This window comes from Rana temporaria, chromosome 3 (assembly GCF_905171775.1).
Source record: "Rana temporaria chromosome 3, aRanTem1.1, whole genome shotgun sequence".
In the NCBI taxonomy this organism is placed as follows: domain Eukaryota; kingdom Metazoa; phylum Chordata; class Amphibia; order Anura; family Ranidae; genus Rana; species Rana temporaria.
The window spans coordinates 204,139,074-204,156,906 of NC_053491.1; the positions used below are offsets into that span (position 1 = coordinate 204,139,074).

Genomic DNA, 17,833 nt, shown 5'->3' on the forward strand with positions numbered 1-17,833 from the left:
TTCCCCTGTGTGACTTTTGTGAGGAGAGCCCAACATGTGGGCTATGTATAGTGTGTATGGGTGTCTTTGCTGTGGCCCCAGCCATTGATAATAAGAGGAGAGCAGTGTGAGGGGAATGTGAGTGGCAGAGCTCGGAATTCCTGTACACGTTGTACAAGGCAGCTCACTCCCCCCTCCCCCCGTCCTCCTTCCTTCCTCTCCCCCCCTCCTCCTCCTCCTCCCCTCATCTGCTGTTGCCGCTTGTTTGCACTCGGCTGATCCAGAGCGGAAATTCCTTTCCGTTTTTGTGAATGACAAACTCATTAACAATTCATCAACACAACCTGTTCCAGCCGGCCCGTCTCCAAGGCAACCGGCTTGGGGCGCGCTGTGATTGGCCGGCGCGCACAATGTATCCATTGAGACGTCCCGTGTTTGTATCCATTCAGTAGGTGGCTGGGCCGCGCAGAGCTGATTGATCCGGAGAAGGAGAGAGATAGAGGAGGAGGAGGAGGAGGAGGAAAGGAGGCCATTCACTGAGATCTGCAGCAGCAGACGGCTCCATTCAAGGAAGGCTCCGCACCCCGCTCCCTCCGCACCCGCTCCCGTCCTTCCGCACCCCGCTCCCGTCCCCAATGATAGACAAGCTGAGACCCGTACACCCAGACATGGCGCTCAGCAAGTCGGTGGCCTGGCTCAATGAGCAGCTCCAGCTGGCCAACGAGCGCCTCCTTGTCATGGACTGCAGACCCCCGGAGCTCTACGAATCGTCCCACATCGACGCCGCCATCAACGTGGCCATCCCCGGCATCATGCTGCGCCGACTCAAGAAAGGCAACCTACCCATCCGATCGCTCTTCACCCGGGGAGAGGACCGGGACACGTTTGCCCGGAGGTGCGGCTCCGACACCGTCATCCTCTATGATGAGGGAAGTGCCGACTGGAACGAGAACACCGGAGGGGAGTCCGTGCTGGGACTTCTCATGAAGAGGCTGAAGGACGAGGGATGCAAGGCGTTCTACCTGGAAGGTACTAACCGCACACACGCGGGGTGGGCTGCACCATGACAGGGACCCCCAAACAGGAGGGATAGTGGTTCCTGTCATGCTGCAGATTATCCCTTCTTGTTGGGGGTCCCTGTCATTCTGCAGACTATCCCTTCTCGTTGGGGGTCCCTGTCATTCTGCAGAATATAACTTCTCGTTGGGGGTCCCTGTCATTCTGCAGACTATCCCTTCTCGTTGGGGGTCCCTGTCATTCTGCAGAATATACCTTCTCGTTGGGGGTCCCTGTCATTCTGCAGAATATACCTTCTCGTTGGGGGTCCCTGTCATTCTGCAGACTATCCCTTCTCGTTGGGGGTCCCTGTCATTCTGCAGAATATACCTTCTCGTTGGGGGTCCCTGTCATTCTGCAGACTATCCCTTCTCGTTGGGGGTCCCTGTCATTCTGCAGAATATACCTTCTCGTTGGGGGTCCCTGTCATTCTGCAGAATATAACTTCTCGTTGGGGGTCCCTGTCATTCTGCAGACTATCCCTTCTCGTTGGGGGTCCCTGTCATTCTGCAGAATATACCTTCTCGTTGGGGGTCCCTGTCATTCTGCAGAATATCCCTTCTCGTTGGGGGTCCCTGTCATTCTGCAGAATATACCTTCTCGTTGGGGGTCCCTGTCATTCTGCAGACTATCCCTTCTCGTTGGGGGTCCCTGTCATTCTGCAGAATATACCTTCTCGTTGGGGTTCCCTGTCATGCTGCAGAATATACCTTCTTGTTGGGGTTCCCTGTCATTCTGCAGAATATACCTTCTTGTTGGGGTTCCCTGTCATGCTGCAGAATATACCTTCTTGTTTGGGGTTCCCTGTCATGCTGCAGAATATACCTTCTTGTTTGGGGTCCCTGTCATTCTGCAGACTATCCATTCTCGTTGGGGGTCCCTGTCATGCTGCAGACTGTCCCTTCTCGTTGGGGGGGGGGGGGGGCCCTGTCTTGCTGCAGACTATCCATTCTCGTTGGGGGGTCCCTGTCTTGCTGCAGACTGCAGGCACCTCCACATAAGAAAATGTGCTGGCACCACTTGAGTGACAGGCAGAGCCAGTAGCTGGCATCTGTCATTGATAGCTGGCATCCATTAGAAGAGGCTCATTGCTTCCTTAGACAGGTGTGACAGGCTACCCCAGAAGCTGACACTTGCCATTGAATGCTGGCACAACTCATCCCCCTCCTAATGAAATGAAGCTGGCCTTCAAATGTGACTGGTTGGCACCGTATTAAGCCTGCAGCAGCCTACCCCAGGAGCTGGCATTTATCTCTGTCACCCCATTAGACTCATTGCCTCAATTTATATTTTACACTGAAATAAAAAGCCAAGCCAGCGCCTTGTTCTTACTGACAGATGGCATTGTCATATTAATGGACCCCCTAGCCTCCGGATAAGCCAATGCCAGTCTGGGTGTATTTTCTGGGCACAAACAATGAGTATTGGTATCTTTTTATTCTTTTACCTGTAGTCCTGGACTTTGGCCAATCGAGCGTCTTCACTAATGGTCTGGAGATAATCATTTCCTTCCTGTGTGATCGCTGCAAAGAAATCTGAGTCCACATAGCTAGTTTACCGATTATTACCACAGAGATTATCAGCAGCCATGATAAGAATATCACCACGGCCAGCCCAGGTCCAAAGTCTAACCTTATGTATGGAATATGAGCGTGTACTTTATTGGCATTCCATTGATGGAGGACGAGGATCTTATCAATGGAACGTGACTATACTGTGTACTTGGACATGTTATTCATAAAGATCGGCTCTGTTTCCCTTCTCTCGGCCTGACAGTGTGCTCTAACTAGACGTCTCTCGGCCTGACAGTGTGCTCTAACTAGACGTCTCTCGGCCTGACAGTGTGCTCTAACCAGACGTCTCTCGGCCTGACAGTGTGCTCTAACTAGACGTCTCTCGGCCTGACAGTGTGCTCTAACTAGACGTCTCTCGGCCTGACAGTGTGCTCTAACTAGACGTCTCTCGGCCTGACAGTGTGCTCTAACTAGACGTCTCTCGGCCTGACAGTGTGCTCTAACCAGACGTCTCTCGGCCTGACAGTGTGCTCTAACTAGACGTCTCTCGGCCTGACAGTGTGCTCTAACTAGACGTCTCTCGGCCTGACAGTGTGCTCTAACTAGACGTCTCTCGGCCTGACAGTGTGCTCTAACTAGACGTCTCTCGGCCTGACAGTGTGCTCTAACTAGACGTCTCTCGGCCTGACAGTGTGCTCTAACTAGACGTCTCTCGGCCTGACAGTGTGCTCTAACTAGACGTCTCTCGGCCTGACAGTGTGCTCTAACTAGACGTCTCTCGGCCTGACAGTGTGCTCTAACTAGACGTCTCTCGGCCTGACAGTGTGCTCTAACTAGACGTCTCTCGGCCTGACAGTGTGCTCTAACCAGACTTCTCTCTGTTTTTCAGGTGGTTATAACAAATTCCAGGCCGAGTATCCAGTGCATTGTGAAACCAATCTGGATAGTTCTTGCAGCAGTAGTTCCCCGCCAGTGCTAGGCTTGGGAGGCCTCCGAATCAGCTCCGATTCTTCATCGGATATCGAATCCGACATCGACCGGGACCCCAGCAGTGCCACGGACTCTGACGGCAGCCCCTTGTCCAACACACAACCTTCATTCCCAGTTGAAATACTGCCCTACTTGTACCTCGGCTGTGCCAAAGATTCTACCAATCTGGATGTTTTAGAAGAGTTTGGGATTAAATACATCCTGAATGTGACCCCCAACCTGCCCAATCTCTTTGAAAATGCCGGGGAGTTCAGGTACAAGCAGATTCCAATATCGGACCACTGGAGCCAAAACCTGTCCCAGTTTTTCCCAGAAGCCATCTCTTTTATTGGTGAGTATCGGTGCTCCTTTATCATGCTTGTGTGCCTGCTGGGGCTTAACCCAGAGTCTTTTATATTGCAAATACAAGTGCCGTGAGTTCCTTTTTAAATGCCTGATCTAGCCTTGGACTAGTGAACTTTCATCCTCAGTCTAACATAGTGAGATGGTAATCTGAGCACTGCAGGAAGACATTTCTGGCCGTCTGCCACATAGTACCTAATCTTCAAGCATTGTAGTGCATTTCCTCTTACAAAGGAACCCATTTTACAGCAATGTTGACATCCTGTTCCTCTTAATCGGCTGTCCCCTGTGACTTCCCTCTTTCTCTTATCATGACTGAATACAGCTATTGTTGCTGGCACAACGGTTGGATAATTATTTAGAGTTTTATATATTATCCAGTACATATATTATATACTATGTCTTTCTTGTCTGTTTGCTCTTTTCCTTAAATGCTGGGACTTCTATGTTCTATATACTAGATCTTGTTTGTATGGTTGCTCTTTTTGCTGGGGCTTCTATTTCTATCGTTTTTTTTAAAAAAGTGTATATTAAGTTTTAAAAAAAAAAAAAAATGCTGGAGTGTTTTTTTTTTTTTTTTTTTTTTCCCTCTGCACAGAAAACACCCCAGCATGTTTTTTTTTTTTCTGCACTGGAACTGGCTGCAGTAGTGCGACTAAAATTCATACAATCTGCAGAGAAAATAAAAATACCCCCACCACCATGCACTGGAGGGCATCTGGCATGAATGGTCTTTTTAGAATGGATACAAAAAAATAAATGGTGCATATGTTGTAGAGATGAGTTTAAAAAAAAACCAAAAAAAAAAAACTCATCTCTACAACATATGCACCATTTTATTTTTTGTATCCATTCTAAAAGACCATTCATGCCAGCTCATACCAGATGCCCTCCAGTGCATGGTGGTGGGGGTATTTTTATTTTCTCTGCAGATTGTATGAATTTTAGTCGCACTACTGCAGCCAGTTCCAGTGCAGAAAAAAAAACATGCTGGGGTGTTTTCTGTGCAGAGGGAAAAAAATCACTCCAGCATTTTTTTTTTTTTCTGTTCTGTAACATGGTAAGATGCATCAAAAATGCATTACAGCAAAAAAAAAAAAAAACCCTTGAAACTTTGCAAGAACACTTTAAAAAACATGCATGCAGAAACGCATCAGGACTATGGGGGTTATTTACTAAAGGCAAATCCACTTTGCACTCATAGTTTGCACTTGGAAGTGCAGTCACTGTAGATCCAATGGGGACATGCAAGGGAAAAAAAAAACAGCATTTTAGCTTGCACATGATTGGATTAAAAAAATCTGCAGAGCTTCACGTCGTTTCCGATCTGATTTACAGCAACTGCACTTCCAAGTGCACTTGTAGTGCAAAGTGGCTTCACCTTTCGTAAATAGCCCCCTGTATGTTTCTGTGGGGGGTGTGTGTGTGTGTGTGTGTGTGTGTGTGTGCCAGCACTTCACATACAGAAAAATACCTGATCTGCCAGAAATGCACCTGGTTTTTAAATCCTGTTATGAAGCGTTAACACTGGGGTTATTTACTAAAACCTAGAGCGAATAAAATCTGGTGCAGTTGTGCATAGATATCGATCGGCTTCCAGGTTTTATTGTAGAAGTTGATAGGTTACCATGCACAGCTGCATTAGATTCTGAGTGCACCAGTTTTAGTAAATTTTACCCCATAGGGTGTTATTTACCAAAACTGGGAAGAGCAAATTTTGGCGCAACTCTGCATAAAAACCAATGAGCTTTCAGGTTTTATTGACAGCTTAATTTTAGAAGCTGATTGGCTACTGTGCACTGCTGCACCAGATTCTGAGTGCTCCAGTTTTAGTAAATCTGGCACACAGTATAAGTGTAGTCAGTCAGTCCTTCTAGTTGGTCCTCTCAAGCCCCATACACACTATCAGTTTTTCTCTTCAGGTTTACCAAAACCATCTAATATGAGGTCAAACCTTAAGAGTTTCAATTCATATGCAATCAGGCAGGCCCTTGCACTACATGTTTTTGGAAAACCCGAAGAGAAAAACCTGCAGAAAAACTGATAGTGTGTATGGGGCTTCAATCTCCAACATAAAGGCAAATTATTCTGTAGTCCAAGAGAAGTACTAGGTGGGTTCTTTGAGACAACACAGGAAGTGGATGGAGGACTTGTTTGAATTTCTACAGGATCAGCAGTGTGCAGATTTTATTTATTTTCTCTTTTACTAGATTAACTAATATTTATTTATTTTTTTTCCCCTTTTTTCTTGTTCCAGATGAGGCTAGAGGAAAAAGTTGTGGTGTCCTGGTACACTGCCTTGCAGGAATCAGCAGGTCCGTCACAGTCACGGTGGCCTATCTCATGCAGAAGCTAAACCTTTCCATGAATGATGCCTATGACATAGTCAAGATGAAGAAGTCCAACATTTCCCCCAACTTTAATTTTATGGGTCAGCTGTTGGATTTTGAAAGGACATTGGGACTTACCAGCCCTTGTGACAATCGCGTCCCTCCTCAACAATTGTATTTCTCGAGTCCAGGCAATCAAAATGTCTTTAAAGTAGATTCTTTGCATTCTACGTGAGACTGAATCTCTGCAATATGTTGGCGATAATCATTCCTATACAGAAAAGGGTTTTTGTCTGTCGCAAGCTTTTGACAGATGTGTTACCGATAGGAGGTAATAAATGACCTGTGAATCAAAGATTATTAAAGTGAGAAGAGATGGCTGGTTGAAGTCTCCATGTTCTGGAGAGCGGAATCTTCGGACCTCCAAATGATTTGGCAGGGTTACATGAGAGCACTGCCTTAATAATGCAGTGGCTTGAGAGCCAATCAAGTAGAGTTGGACTACAAACAATCCATATGTTTTGGATGGACTATATATATATATTTTACGTATATATCGTTGTCTTCTGTGAAGACCGGTTCTCCTAAAATTCAAAGGAGCCAAAGAAAGCATTTAAAACTTCAAAAGAATTTTGAAGTATTATATTATTATTTTTTGGTAGCACTGTCAATATTTTTACTTTCTCTCTTTTTTGTGTTTTTTTTTTTTTTTTTTTTTTAAGACTTGAGGTGGACTGGACTTGACATAAATGGTTTTCATAAAAAGTGTAGCAGAGTTGAGTAGTGAAAAGCACTGCAAACCGTCATTATTGCTTAAGCTGAGGCACATCTTGCGTGGCTTAGTGGTAGTTGTAATGACTAATGTTGCTCTTCAGCATCAGGATATGAAGATCCTGTATTTGTATGCACAGAAGGTTGTTTGTTCATTTACAATTGTAATTCTGATTCACATTCATGTAAACTTTGCCTGAGCGTTTGAACCACATAGTGGTTTTCATGTTTTTAACACTTGTAATTGCTCTTAAACTTAATGTGAATTACCTCTGACCTTTTTTATGGAGCCACACCTATAATGCTATGGTATGTATGAGGGTTTTTTTTTTTTTTTTGGGTTGTGTAAACTGGAAGTATGTACCAGTGACCTGCAAAGCTTGGATTGCACACTTATTGCCAATAAGGGAGAAGCATTGTGCTCCCAAATGTCCACGGGATAAAGTTTTAAGAAATTTATTATAGATCTTTTAAATTATTAATAAATCACTATTTTGGTTATTGAACGTATTTGCATTCTTCATTTTCTTTGTGTGGGTATTTTTCTGACACAGGGGTTGTAAAAATGTTCATTCACTGTGAGATGTACTATCAGGTGTCCTGTTTTTACACGGGCACCACTGCACAGTTCTACGCCAGAGGTCTCCAAACCTTTCAAACAAAGTGCCAGTTTATTGTCCTTGGGACTTTAGGAGGGCCTGATTGTGGCCAGCGGGAGCAGAAAATGTCCCGGGCCTAGCATCAGTGAGAATAAATATGGCCTCAAGGTTGGTTCTCAGTAGGAGGAGTCGTAGTGCTCCTATTAGGAGGAATGGTATCCCATCATTGATATCAGTGGAATAAATAGTTCCCCCCCTGATGGCGTCGGAGGGAAGAATAGAGCCTCGTATCGGTGAGAGGAATAGTGCCACAAGGGCCAGATAGAGGCTAGTAAAGGGCCACATCTGGCCCTCGGGTCGCAGTTTGGAGACCCCTGTTCTATGCTGACCATTGAAACAAATTTTTGACTTTCTACACAAGTAGATCACGACACTGTACAGTTATTTATTTTGTTACTGTTGCAGCCATGTGCAGTAAATAGTGTGACTGAACATTGTACCCTGACCAAGCCTGTGATGAGCTCCCCGCACAGTGCCGATTACAGCTCGGCTTGGGATCGGGGTGCTAATTTTCGCTCCTCCAAAGCACTGTAGTATACAGGGGGCCCTCGAAGGCCCCCTGCAGCAAGGGGCCCGGTCGCAATGGCGACCTCAGCGACCCCTATAATTCCGCCACTGGGCCTGCTCCTGAGTCCCGCTGCCGGGTCTGGGGGGGTCTGGGTGTAAGCTACAGCACAGAAGGTTTTTACTATAATCCATAGAATCCCTTTTCTGTAAACGGCAGTTCTAAAGCTGTCATGCTGATCCAAATGTCTTCAATAGTTTCTGATTCCCGGGACTAGAAGAACGCTTGACTTGAGTCTGACTTCAGTTGCTGTTTACTTTTTCAAGGGATTTAAAGTGGTTCTAAACTCAACGCTTTTTTATTTTTACCTTAATGCATTCTCTGGATTAAGGTTAAAAAAACGTTCCAATACCTTGATCCAACATCCTAGTCTGTAGAGTTGCTCTGCTGTTTTCTCTTTCTGATATCACAGGAGACTCAGAGCAGTGTGAGCTATAGGCTACAACTGCTGTCAGTCAAATCCAATGATGGAGGGAGTGGGGTATGTGGCCGAGTCACAATAAATGTCACGCAAAGACTGGCTCGGAAGGGCATCTGCACGGGTGCCCCCCAAAGCACGTGGCTTGGTATGGGGGCACCCGCAAGAAGGAGCGAACGGCACCAATAGGGGACTCCAGACGCGGTAAGTGGCCACTGTCATTTCACAAAGCAGGTACGTTTTAACACATTTTTATTTTAGGAGATTTTTTTTTTTTTAACAGAAGGAATGTTTATTGAAAGACACAGCATAGTACACGTGTAAATAGGAGTACAGATCAAGAGAACATATTGGTATACAAGTAAAAAATAAATAAGGACAATAAGGAAAGTGAGAGTCCTTCTCAGGCAATCGGGTAAAAGTTATCTCCACCATACATCTACCACAATGTTTTAGAACACATCAAATATACAAATGTAGCACCTGGCTATTTTCATAGCAGGTGATGCTGTAAATTTAGAGGGGGTCAGAGAGTTGGTTGCCTCTGACCATGTTTATTTGGCAAAATTTAGGGCCTCTGCTCCAGCTCTGGCTTTACTGTGTGCCCATGGCTGTTGTCTGGGGAACCTCTCTCCCCCAGACGGCAGGTGGCAGCAGTGGAGTCAGGGTCGTGTGGATGCTTCTCCTCAGCAGCCAATTAGGAGGGTTGATTGCCTCACTGTGCATGCTGGAAAGAGGTATTTAGGGGGCAGACACCATTAGTTTGCATCGTTGTCCCGCCGCCATCTGCCTGGCCTGGGAAGTGGTCCTGGCCAGGGTGTGTGTTAGAGTGTTCCTGGTTCCCGGGCCACGTTGGTCCGGAGCATTAATCTACCTCATAGACTCGGTAGATAGACGGAGTCTGCAATTTGCAAGTGGTCCTGGGCTGTCCGTCCCATGGGAGGAGGCCGATCGATCGAGAAACTGGCTGGGGGATACCGAGCACGATGCTGGTATCTCAGGAGAGGCCTATTTGCTCATCGAAGGACACTTTGTTTCTGAGAGGCTGGACGATGGTCGCCTATCAGTTCCTGACATAACTAAAGCTGTTTAAAGGAGATCCGGTGCCGAATCCAGTTAAGAAGGATTTTGGACCGAAACTATCTCCACGTTTAGAAGGGTCTGTGGCAGAGACTTCACCCTAAAGTTTCCGAGTGACACCCTGGCTGCTAGGCTGGTGAGAGAGGCCTATCCAGGTGCACTATACCCACTCTGGCTAGAAAGTTGTTGAAGCAGGACTGTTTCCAGTAACCAGTTAGCCCTGAATCCGCCATCTTCCATTTCTTCTATCCCTTCACCTACAACTACGTTGGGTAATAAAGCACAGAAAAGACATTGACAGCGTGGACATTAACTTTATTACAGCTCTCATCCAGTACCCTAGACGGCGAAGACATAGAGGTAACGTGCCACCCAAATCAAACCAGCATCTTCTTCGGGGGTAGTGCTAAACAAATATAGGGGAGCCCCATCACTTCACCATCTGCGTTCATCAGCACTCCAGAAGTAATGGGAGGGGAATAGGGAGAAGGGTCCTCCAATATCCTTACAGGGCCAGATCCAAAAGTCAGGATGGGGAGGAGGGTGGAGGAAACGGAACCAGGACAGCCTAAGGTAAGGGACTGTAAACCTGAAAAAACCCTGTAAGACAAAGGCATAATGAGCTAGTATGCATTGCATACTAGTTCATTATGAAATACCTTAGATCAAAGCTGTTGTAGTGGCCCCGCACACCGCTATGACCGGTAACATGTTTCCCAGAGTTATCTCTGGGTTTGTGGGTTTTGGCGCTGTGATTGGCCAGAGCCGCGATGATGTCACTCCTACGCATGTGCGTAGGAGCCACCGGTCGCAGCACGCCGCTGAAGAAACGGCACGAGCGAGCCGTTTCTTCAGTGCGCATGTGCCGGTGACTTCGGCGCAAGCATATATGGTAAATATCTCTTAAACCTGCAGGTTTAGGAGATATTTACAGTACCTACAGGTAAGCCTTATTATAGGCATACCTGTAGGTAAGTGGTGCAAGGCCTCGGTTCACACTGCTGCGCTGCAAATTTTTTCCATTTTTTTGTCCTGTGTGAGGTGCAAATTTACAGCCAAATTACTGCGATTTTACCGTGAATTTCAGGAGTTGGACATAGCTGCGATTGATGTTCTAGCCAATGGAATCATAATGTAAAAAAAAAAAAAGGTGTTAACTTCCTGTGTACTTCCTGGTTTTTGTGGAGAGTAGTGTGGTGGAATTGACACATATCTGAAACAACAATGCGATTCCAGAATGATTTACATTGATGTCTATGGAGACTAAATTCGCAATGCTGTAAACTCGCACAAGACCCTTTATTTTATCGCAGAGGAGTCGCAACGCATGTATGTGAACAACCGTCATTGAAAACAATGACTTTATGGATGACATGCGTATTTAGAATGTTTTTGACGCATTACATTCGTTATGAACTCGCATTAGTGTGAACCGGGCCTAACAGAGCTTAAAACCACTTGAATAATAGCATTCAGTTAAATGGAGGGGGAGGTGATTATGCATAAAACACCACAGGACAATAAGAGAAGGAAGTTCTTGTCTGTTATCTCACACTGTGAGGTGTCTAGCATGTATCCATTATGACCATATTTTGTCAAATTTATTTGGGTTTTAATATCACTTTAAGCTGGCCAAGCATTTTTTATTTATTTTTTCATTCGGCCAGTGGGCTGAAGGAAAGAGAAAAAAAATCTTCCATCCATACAACTGAGGTGGATGAAGAAATCTCCCCCGCTGGGATACTGTATTGTGAAAAGTGTCTCCTTCCCTTCAACAAAAGTTGATGAAACGACTGACCTCTGTTGAGCAGGGACTGCCATGTACTAACCACAATTTGGCTAGTCCCTTCAGAACACATCTAAAGGTGAAATTATTAACATAACAAAACACTTTTGAAAAGCAGATGCTGATTCCTGGGTTGCATCCTACTTTCAGGGCAGTGAAGTGGAAAAGCTTGTTTGCAGAATGTGGATCGATGACTAACAATAAACATTCTAATTCACAGTTAAAGTGAAAGTAAACCCTGTTTTTGAACTTGTACCTACAGGTAAGCCTAAATAAGGCTTAACTGTAGATACAGTGGCCCGGATTCAAGTAGAAATTGCGCCTGTGTAACCATAGGTTACACAGCGCAATTGCTTACTTGCCCCCGCGTTACGAATGCTCCTGATTCAGGAACATCGTAACGCCGACTGCATACTAACACCGATTCACAATGTTGCGCGAGCCCTGCGTACGCAATTTACGTCGTTTCCGTACGGTGTGTTTAGCGTAAGGCTACCCCTTCTAATAGCAGGGGCAGCCAATGCTAAAGTATACCCGTCGTTCCCGCGTCGCGACGTTCGAATTTTACGTAATTTGCGTAAGTGATTCGTGAATGGCGCTGGACGCCATTCACGTCCACTTTGAAGCAAATGACGTCCTTGCGACGTCATTTGCCGCAATGCACGTCGGGAAAGTTTCCCGAAGGAGCATGCGCTCTACGCTCGACACGGGAGCGCGCCTAATTTAAATGATTCCCGCCCCCTACGGGATCATTTACATTAGGCGCCCTTACGCAGGGCAAGTTTACACAGCGCACACACAATTTACGGAGCTACTGCTCCGTGAATCGCGGGTAGCGCAGTAAATTTGCGGGGGCGCAGGGCAAAAACGCTGCCCTGCGCCTCCGCAAATAAGGGGCAAATCTACCTGAATCCGGGACAGTGACTATCTCCTAAGCCGGCACAGTTAAGGAGATATTCATACTGCATTCAGTCAGTGACGTCGCTGGCGCATGCGCTCTGAGGGGATGGCCAATCAGTAGACTGGATGACGCAAACCCGTTACGAAGACTGGGTGAACATGGAAGCCCTGTCAGTGGTCAGTGGAGGGCTTCGTTCTAAGGTAAGCATTTCATAATGTGCTAGTATGTGATGCATACTAGCACATTTAACCTTTACATTGCAGATTAAAAAAAATAGGTTTATTACTGCTTTAAATGTTCCAAGTGTTAATTGCTATCTGAATGTTGAGCCTAAAGTGACACTAAACAATATCTTTAAGTATTGGCTGTGTATGGATTATTTTTTTAAATGACAAACATGTCTATACCTACCTGCTCTGTGCAATGGTTTTGCACAGAGCAGCCACAATCCTCTTCTTCTGGGGTCCCTCGCTGGTGCTCCAGGCTCCTCCTCTTCATCAGGTACCCCAACGGAAAGCCGGTTTCCATGGGGGCACCCGTGCGAGTCCCGCTGCTCCTTCCATTGACACAGATAGCGGGACTTGGCCCCTCCCCCTGCTCACATGCTACAGGTTTTGATTGACATAGGGTGAAAAAACATGAGGGTTTACAACCCCTTTAATGGCCCTCTAATGTATTTGTTCCTTACTGTATTGTTCCACCTCTTTATAATGTCCTCTGTAAGCTCCCAAACCTCTCCTTTCCCCTATAACTCCCATTTGTTTGGAACAAACAGTGCAGGTTAGTTGCGGTCATGTGCACTGCTCTATGTACACTACAAATCCCATAGTCCATCTCAGGATTGAACAAAAGAGGGTGGTTACGTTCCTACATACAGTTGGACCATAGAAAACGAATGCAGCCACCCTCGAACATGAAGCTGTATTACAGCCACAAAGAAAAATATAAATAGTTTTGTGTTTGTTGGCCGACAATTCTTTGCCGTTTGGATGCAAGACAAGTTCCTGGCCAACGCCCTTTGAGCAAAAGTCCTACGCTTTGTCCGCAGAAAATCCGATCGTGTGTATGAGGCTTAAGAGCACTAGAAGGTCCGTTTTGACTTAAAGGGGTTGTAAAGGTTCGTTTTTTATTTTCTAAATACCGTATTTATCGGGGTATAGCGTGCTCCCACGTATAGCGTGCACCCCTAAAGTTGCCCCGAATTCCTGTGGAAAAAAGTTTTTTTGTACTTACAGTTTTGGTGTCTTGCGCGGTGTCCATCGTCGGCCTCGTCGGGTCCGGCGTCCGTCTGCGGCTTCGGGTGTCCTCTTCGTCGGGTCCGGCGTCCTTCTGCTGCGTCCTCGCATCCTCCCCGCTCGTTTCCCACGCCGAGTTTGAATACTGCACCGACATATACAGAGCGCAGTACACTCGTGTATCGTCGGGCAGGCTCGGCAACTCTCGCGCTGACGTCAGCGCGAGAGGACCCGAGACTGCCCGACAATACACGAGTGTACTGCGCTCGGTATATGTCGGCGCAGTATTCAAACTCGGCGCGGGAAAGCGGGTATCGGCGTATACCGCTCACCCACGATTTTGCCCTGATTTTCAGGGCAAAAAAGTGCGCGGTATACGCCGATAAATACGGTAGGTTCCTTTAAGCTAGTGCATTGTTGGTTCACTTACCTTTTCCTTCCATTTCCCTTCTAAATGTTTTTTTCTTTGTCTGAATTTCTCACTTCCTGTTTCTCCTCAGTATGATGGGGGCACGTTTACTGAGGAGAAACAGGAAGTGAGAAATTCAGACAAAGAAAAAAACATTTAGAAGGGAAATGGAAGGAAAATGTAAGTGAACCAACAATGCACGAGCTTAAAGGAACCAATTTAGAAAATAAAAAAACAAACCTTTACACAACCCCTTTAAGAATACATACCTGAATATAATTTTAGTGAGTTTAGTGTCACTTTAATGTGCTAAAAAATAAAGAATGTTTTATTATTAGCTGTCTGAGATTGAAAGAGGGGAAATTGCTGGCATTAGGTCAATATGTTGTACTGTGAAACTGCCTGAATTGTTGAGAAGGATGTTGATTTCCTAATCAACTAATGGGCAAATGTGGGCGAACGCTAGAAGACTAGCTACACCTCTGACTAGGACAATAGGGTAAAAAAGTCTAAGGGTTTTATTTATCAATGTATAGTCCCTAATTTTCACATAAGATTCAGAAAACTTTTAGAAATATACTCCAGAGAGTTTTTTTTTTATGGTATTGCAGATTAAATAGTTGACTTCAGCCCTAATCATATCAGTTATCAACAGTGCTAGACCCTTCAGATCAATTATCATTAATTAGCTTGCAGCAGGAGGTCTGTCTCTACACTGTCTACCCCTAAACAAAGCAAATAAATGTGGGCATGGTGGAAATGGACAACTAAGAGTCAAAGGCAGGCCAAAGACAAAAGTGCAAATTTCCCCATCAACACAGACAGTGGAATCCCCCCTGCCGAGACATTATCTGCTCCCGGCGGGGGGGAGAAGCCGAGAAGACAGTGAGTATTGCTAGTATCTAAAACAGCCTCTAGTGATAATTTCAAGTAAAAACCAGCAGGTTGGTTGTACCCAAGTTGATACATTCAGCCTGCCTATACACGTTTGAATATTGCCCTGTTCCTGCTAACCTGGCCATAATTTGAATCCTATATGGCCGACCAAAGCGCATTTATTTGGGACAGTTAACAATTAAAACAACAAGAGTTCAGAAAAGGATTGGGAGAAATGGCTGTCCTGACTCCTAATTTTAGAAAACCGCACATTGGTTATACCTTAAGCCAGCGGTCTCCGAACTTTTCAGTATGAGGGCCACATTATATATTTTACAAATAGTTGTGGGCTGAAAAAGGAATCCCTATCAGAGTCCCCGCTTACATCAGCTTTTCCACAGAGTCCCCTATAGATCAGGGTCCCCATCAGAGTCCCCTTTACATCAGTGTCCCCATCAGAGTTCCCATTAGATCAGGGTCCCCATCAGAGTCCCCTTTACATCAGTGTCCCCATCAGAGTTCCCATTAGATCAGGGTCCCCATCAGAGTCCCCTTTACATCAGTGTCCCCATCAGAGTTCCCATTAGATCAGGGTCCCCATCAGAGTTCCCATTTACATCAGGGTCCCCATCAGAGTTCCCATTATATCAGGGTCCCCATCAGAGTTCCCATTTACATCAGGGTCCCCATCAGAGTTCCCATTATATCAGGGTCCCCATTAGAGTTCCTATTATATCAGGGTCCCCATCAGAGTCCCCTTTACATCAGGGTCCCCATCAGAGTTCCCATTATATCAGGGTCCCCATCAGAGTTCCCATTATATCAGGGTCCCCATCAGAGTTCCCATTTACATCAGGGTCCCCATCAGAGTTCCCATTATATCAGGGTCCTCATCAGAGTTCCTATTATATCAGGGTCCCCATCAGAGTCCCCTTTACATCAGGGTCCCCATCAGAGTTCCCATTATATCAGGGTCCCCATCAGAGTTCCTATTATATCAGGGTCCCCATCAGAGTCCCCTTTACATCAGGGTCCCCATCAGAGTTCCCATTATATCAGGGTCCCCATCAGAGTTCCCATTATATCAGGGTCCCCATCAGAGCCCCATTTACATCAGGGTCCCCACCAGAGCACCATTGTACTGGCGGAGCACATTTTTTGCTGGCAACCTGAGAAATGACAGAACTTCTATTGAAAACTAAAGCCTCGTACACACGATTGGATATTTTTTTTCCCCAGGGCCTAATAAATATTAAAGACGGCCCTGAACACTGCCAATACCTATAATAAAGTAATTTGCTTGATTTACACTTATAAAGTCAACACAGCATGAAATGATCAGCCCCTGATATTTACTGGTAGTTGTGAGAAAATCACAGATTTTTACAAACTGTCAGTAAATTTACTGGCGGTTGGTAACCCTGATGAGCCCTTATGTGTCATTATGAGGAAAACAGGTTGTACTTGCAGCCAATATGAATACAGTGCAAAGTATCTGACACATGTACAGCCTTTACCTAATGCTAAATTGTATTTTAGGCTTACAGTTGTTTTATACTACTAATACAAGCATTGGGCCAGATCCACAGCCCGGCAGCGCAACGTAACTTTTTAGATTTAAGTTACACTGCCGCAAATTTCCTAAGTTAGGTACCGATCCACAAAACACTTACCTGGAAATTTGCGGCGGTGTAACTCAAATCCGTCCGGCGCAAGGCGGGCCAATTCAAATGGGGCGAGTCCCATTTAAATTAGGCGCGCTCCCGCGCCGGACGTACTGCGCATGCTCCCGACGCTTTTTTCCCGACGTGCATTGCGCGACGTGACGTCATTTTTTGAACGGTGCAGCACGTAGCGTATTTCCGTATTCCCATACGGCTTACGCAAACAACGTAAAATTTTAAAATTTGACGCGGGATGGACGGCCATACTTTACACAGCAGAACGCCTGCTGTGTAAATGTAGGGCTGCCTCACAAAAGTGTAACTAAGCGACGGGAAACTAACGTAGCGGCGACGTAGCGAACGCGAAAAAGCTTTGAGGATCGACGGAAATCCTCATTTGCATACCCGATGCTGGATTACGACGCGAACTCCCCCCAGCGGCGGCCGCGGTACTGCATCCTAAGATCCGGCAGTGTAAAACAATTACACCTGCCGGATCTTAGGAATATCTATGCGTAACTGATTCTGTGAATCAGTCGCATAGATAGAAACAGGGATACGACGGCGTATCCCTTTTGTGGATCTGGCCCATTAGTATTATCTATTCAAAACAAAAAAAATGAGACGTGACCTGAAGATAAATTTAACAGTGCTAATCTGCTTTAAGAAGTCTTCCTGTCTTGGCATTCAGGCCCTGTTCTGCTCAAAGTACAGATTTTCTAGCAGCTCTTGCGATTTCCTGTCCAGCTGTATCGCAAGTTTTTTCTTTAACATGGCCTGCAGATGATTTTAGCCAGAATTTCCTCTTTGCGGATTAATAATCAGTTTCCCTCGAAGAATCTGCATGGCTGTGTTCAGCAGAAATCAACAGATGGCTGTTTCACCACTATTTCCGTTTGCTTTGCTGTGGGTTTTATTTTCTTTGTCAGACTATTTCTGAAATTAACAGTGTTGGTGAAATGCCATATGCTGTTACCACAATGGAAAAGGAAAAGCTTTCAATAGAAGAAGACGGCGCGGGGTCGCTGTGTGAACTAAACCTGTTGAGCCTAAATGAGCCTCACGTTCACAGCATGCTTTTGGCTTGCAATTTCTTTAAACTAATTACCCGGTGCTGTCGCTTGCTTTATCGCCTCCCTAAACACATTTACGTTTTTTTTTTTTACTCGCACAGGATGTTATGCGCATAATACTTAATGATTTACCTTTTTATGGCTGTTTCAGCCAGACTTTACAGTTTTCTCTTAAAGCGATGTTT

The 17,833-nt window shown here is 45.6% G+C and overlaps 1 protein-coding gene across 1 annotated transcript; it reads left to right on the plus strand.

Moving 5' to 3' along the window:
* The first annotated feature begins 362 nt into the window (after nt 1-362).
* On the plus strand, nt 363-7,488 carry DUSP6 (dual specificity phosphatase 6). The gene is made up of 3 exons (XM_040344156.1): nt 363-1,008; nt 3,439-3,870; nt 6,139-7,488. Exons 1-3 carry the CDS (start codon nt 615-617, stop codon nt 6,444-6,446), a joined length of 1,134 nt encoding a protein of 377 aa, XP_040200090.1. The 5' UTR covers nt 363-614; the 3' UTR covers nt 6,447-7,488.
* Nucleotides 7,489-17,833: the final 10,345 nt, after the last annotated feature.

Excerpts from the sequence above, each read along its gene's own strand:
- DUSP6 (XM_040344156.1), top strand. The coding sequence starts at position 615 with ATGATAGACAAGCTGAGACCCGTACACCCAGACATGGCGCTCAGCAAG. Across the intron at positions 1,009-3,438 it reads CAAGGCGTTCTACCTGGAAG|GTGGTTATAACAAATTCCAG; the intron begins GTACTAACCGCA and ends TCTGTTTTTCAG. Across the intron at positions 3,871-6,138 it reads AGAAGCCATCTCTTTTATTG|ATGAGGCTAGAGGAAAAAGT; the intron begins GTGAGTATCGGT and ends TTCTTGTTCCAG.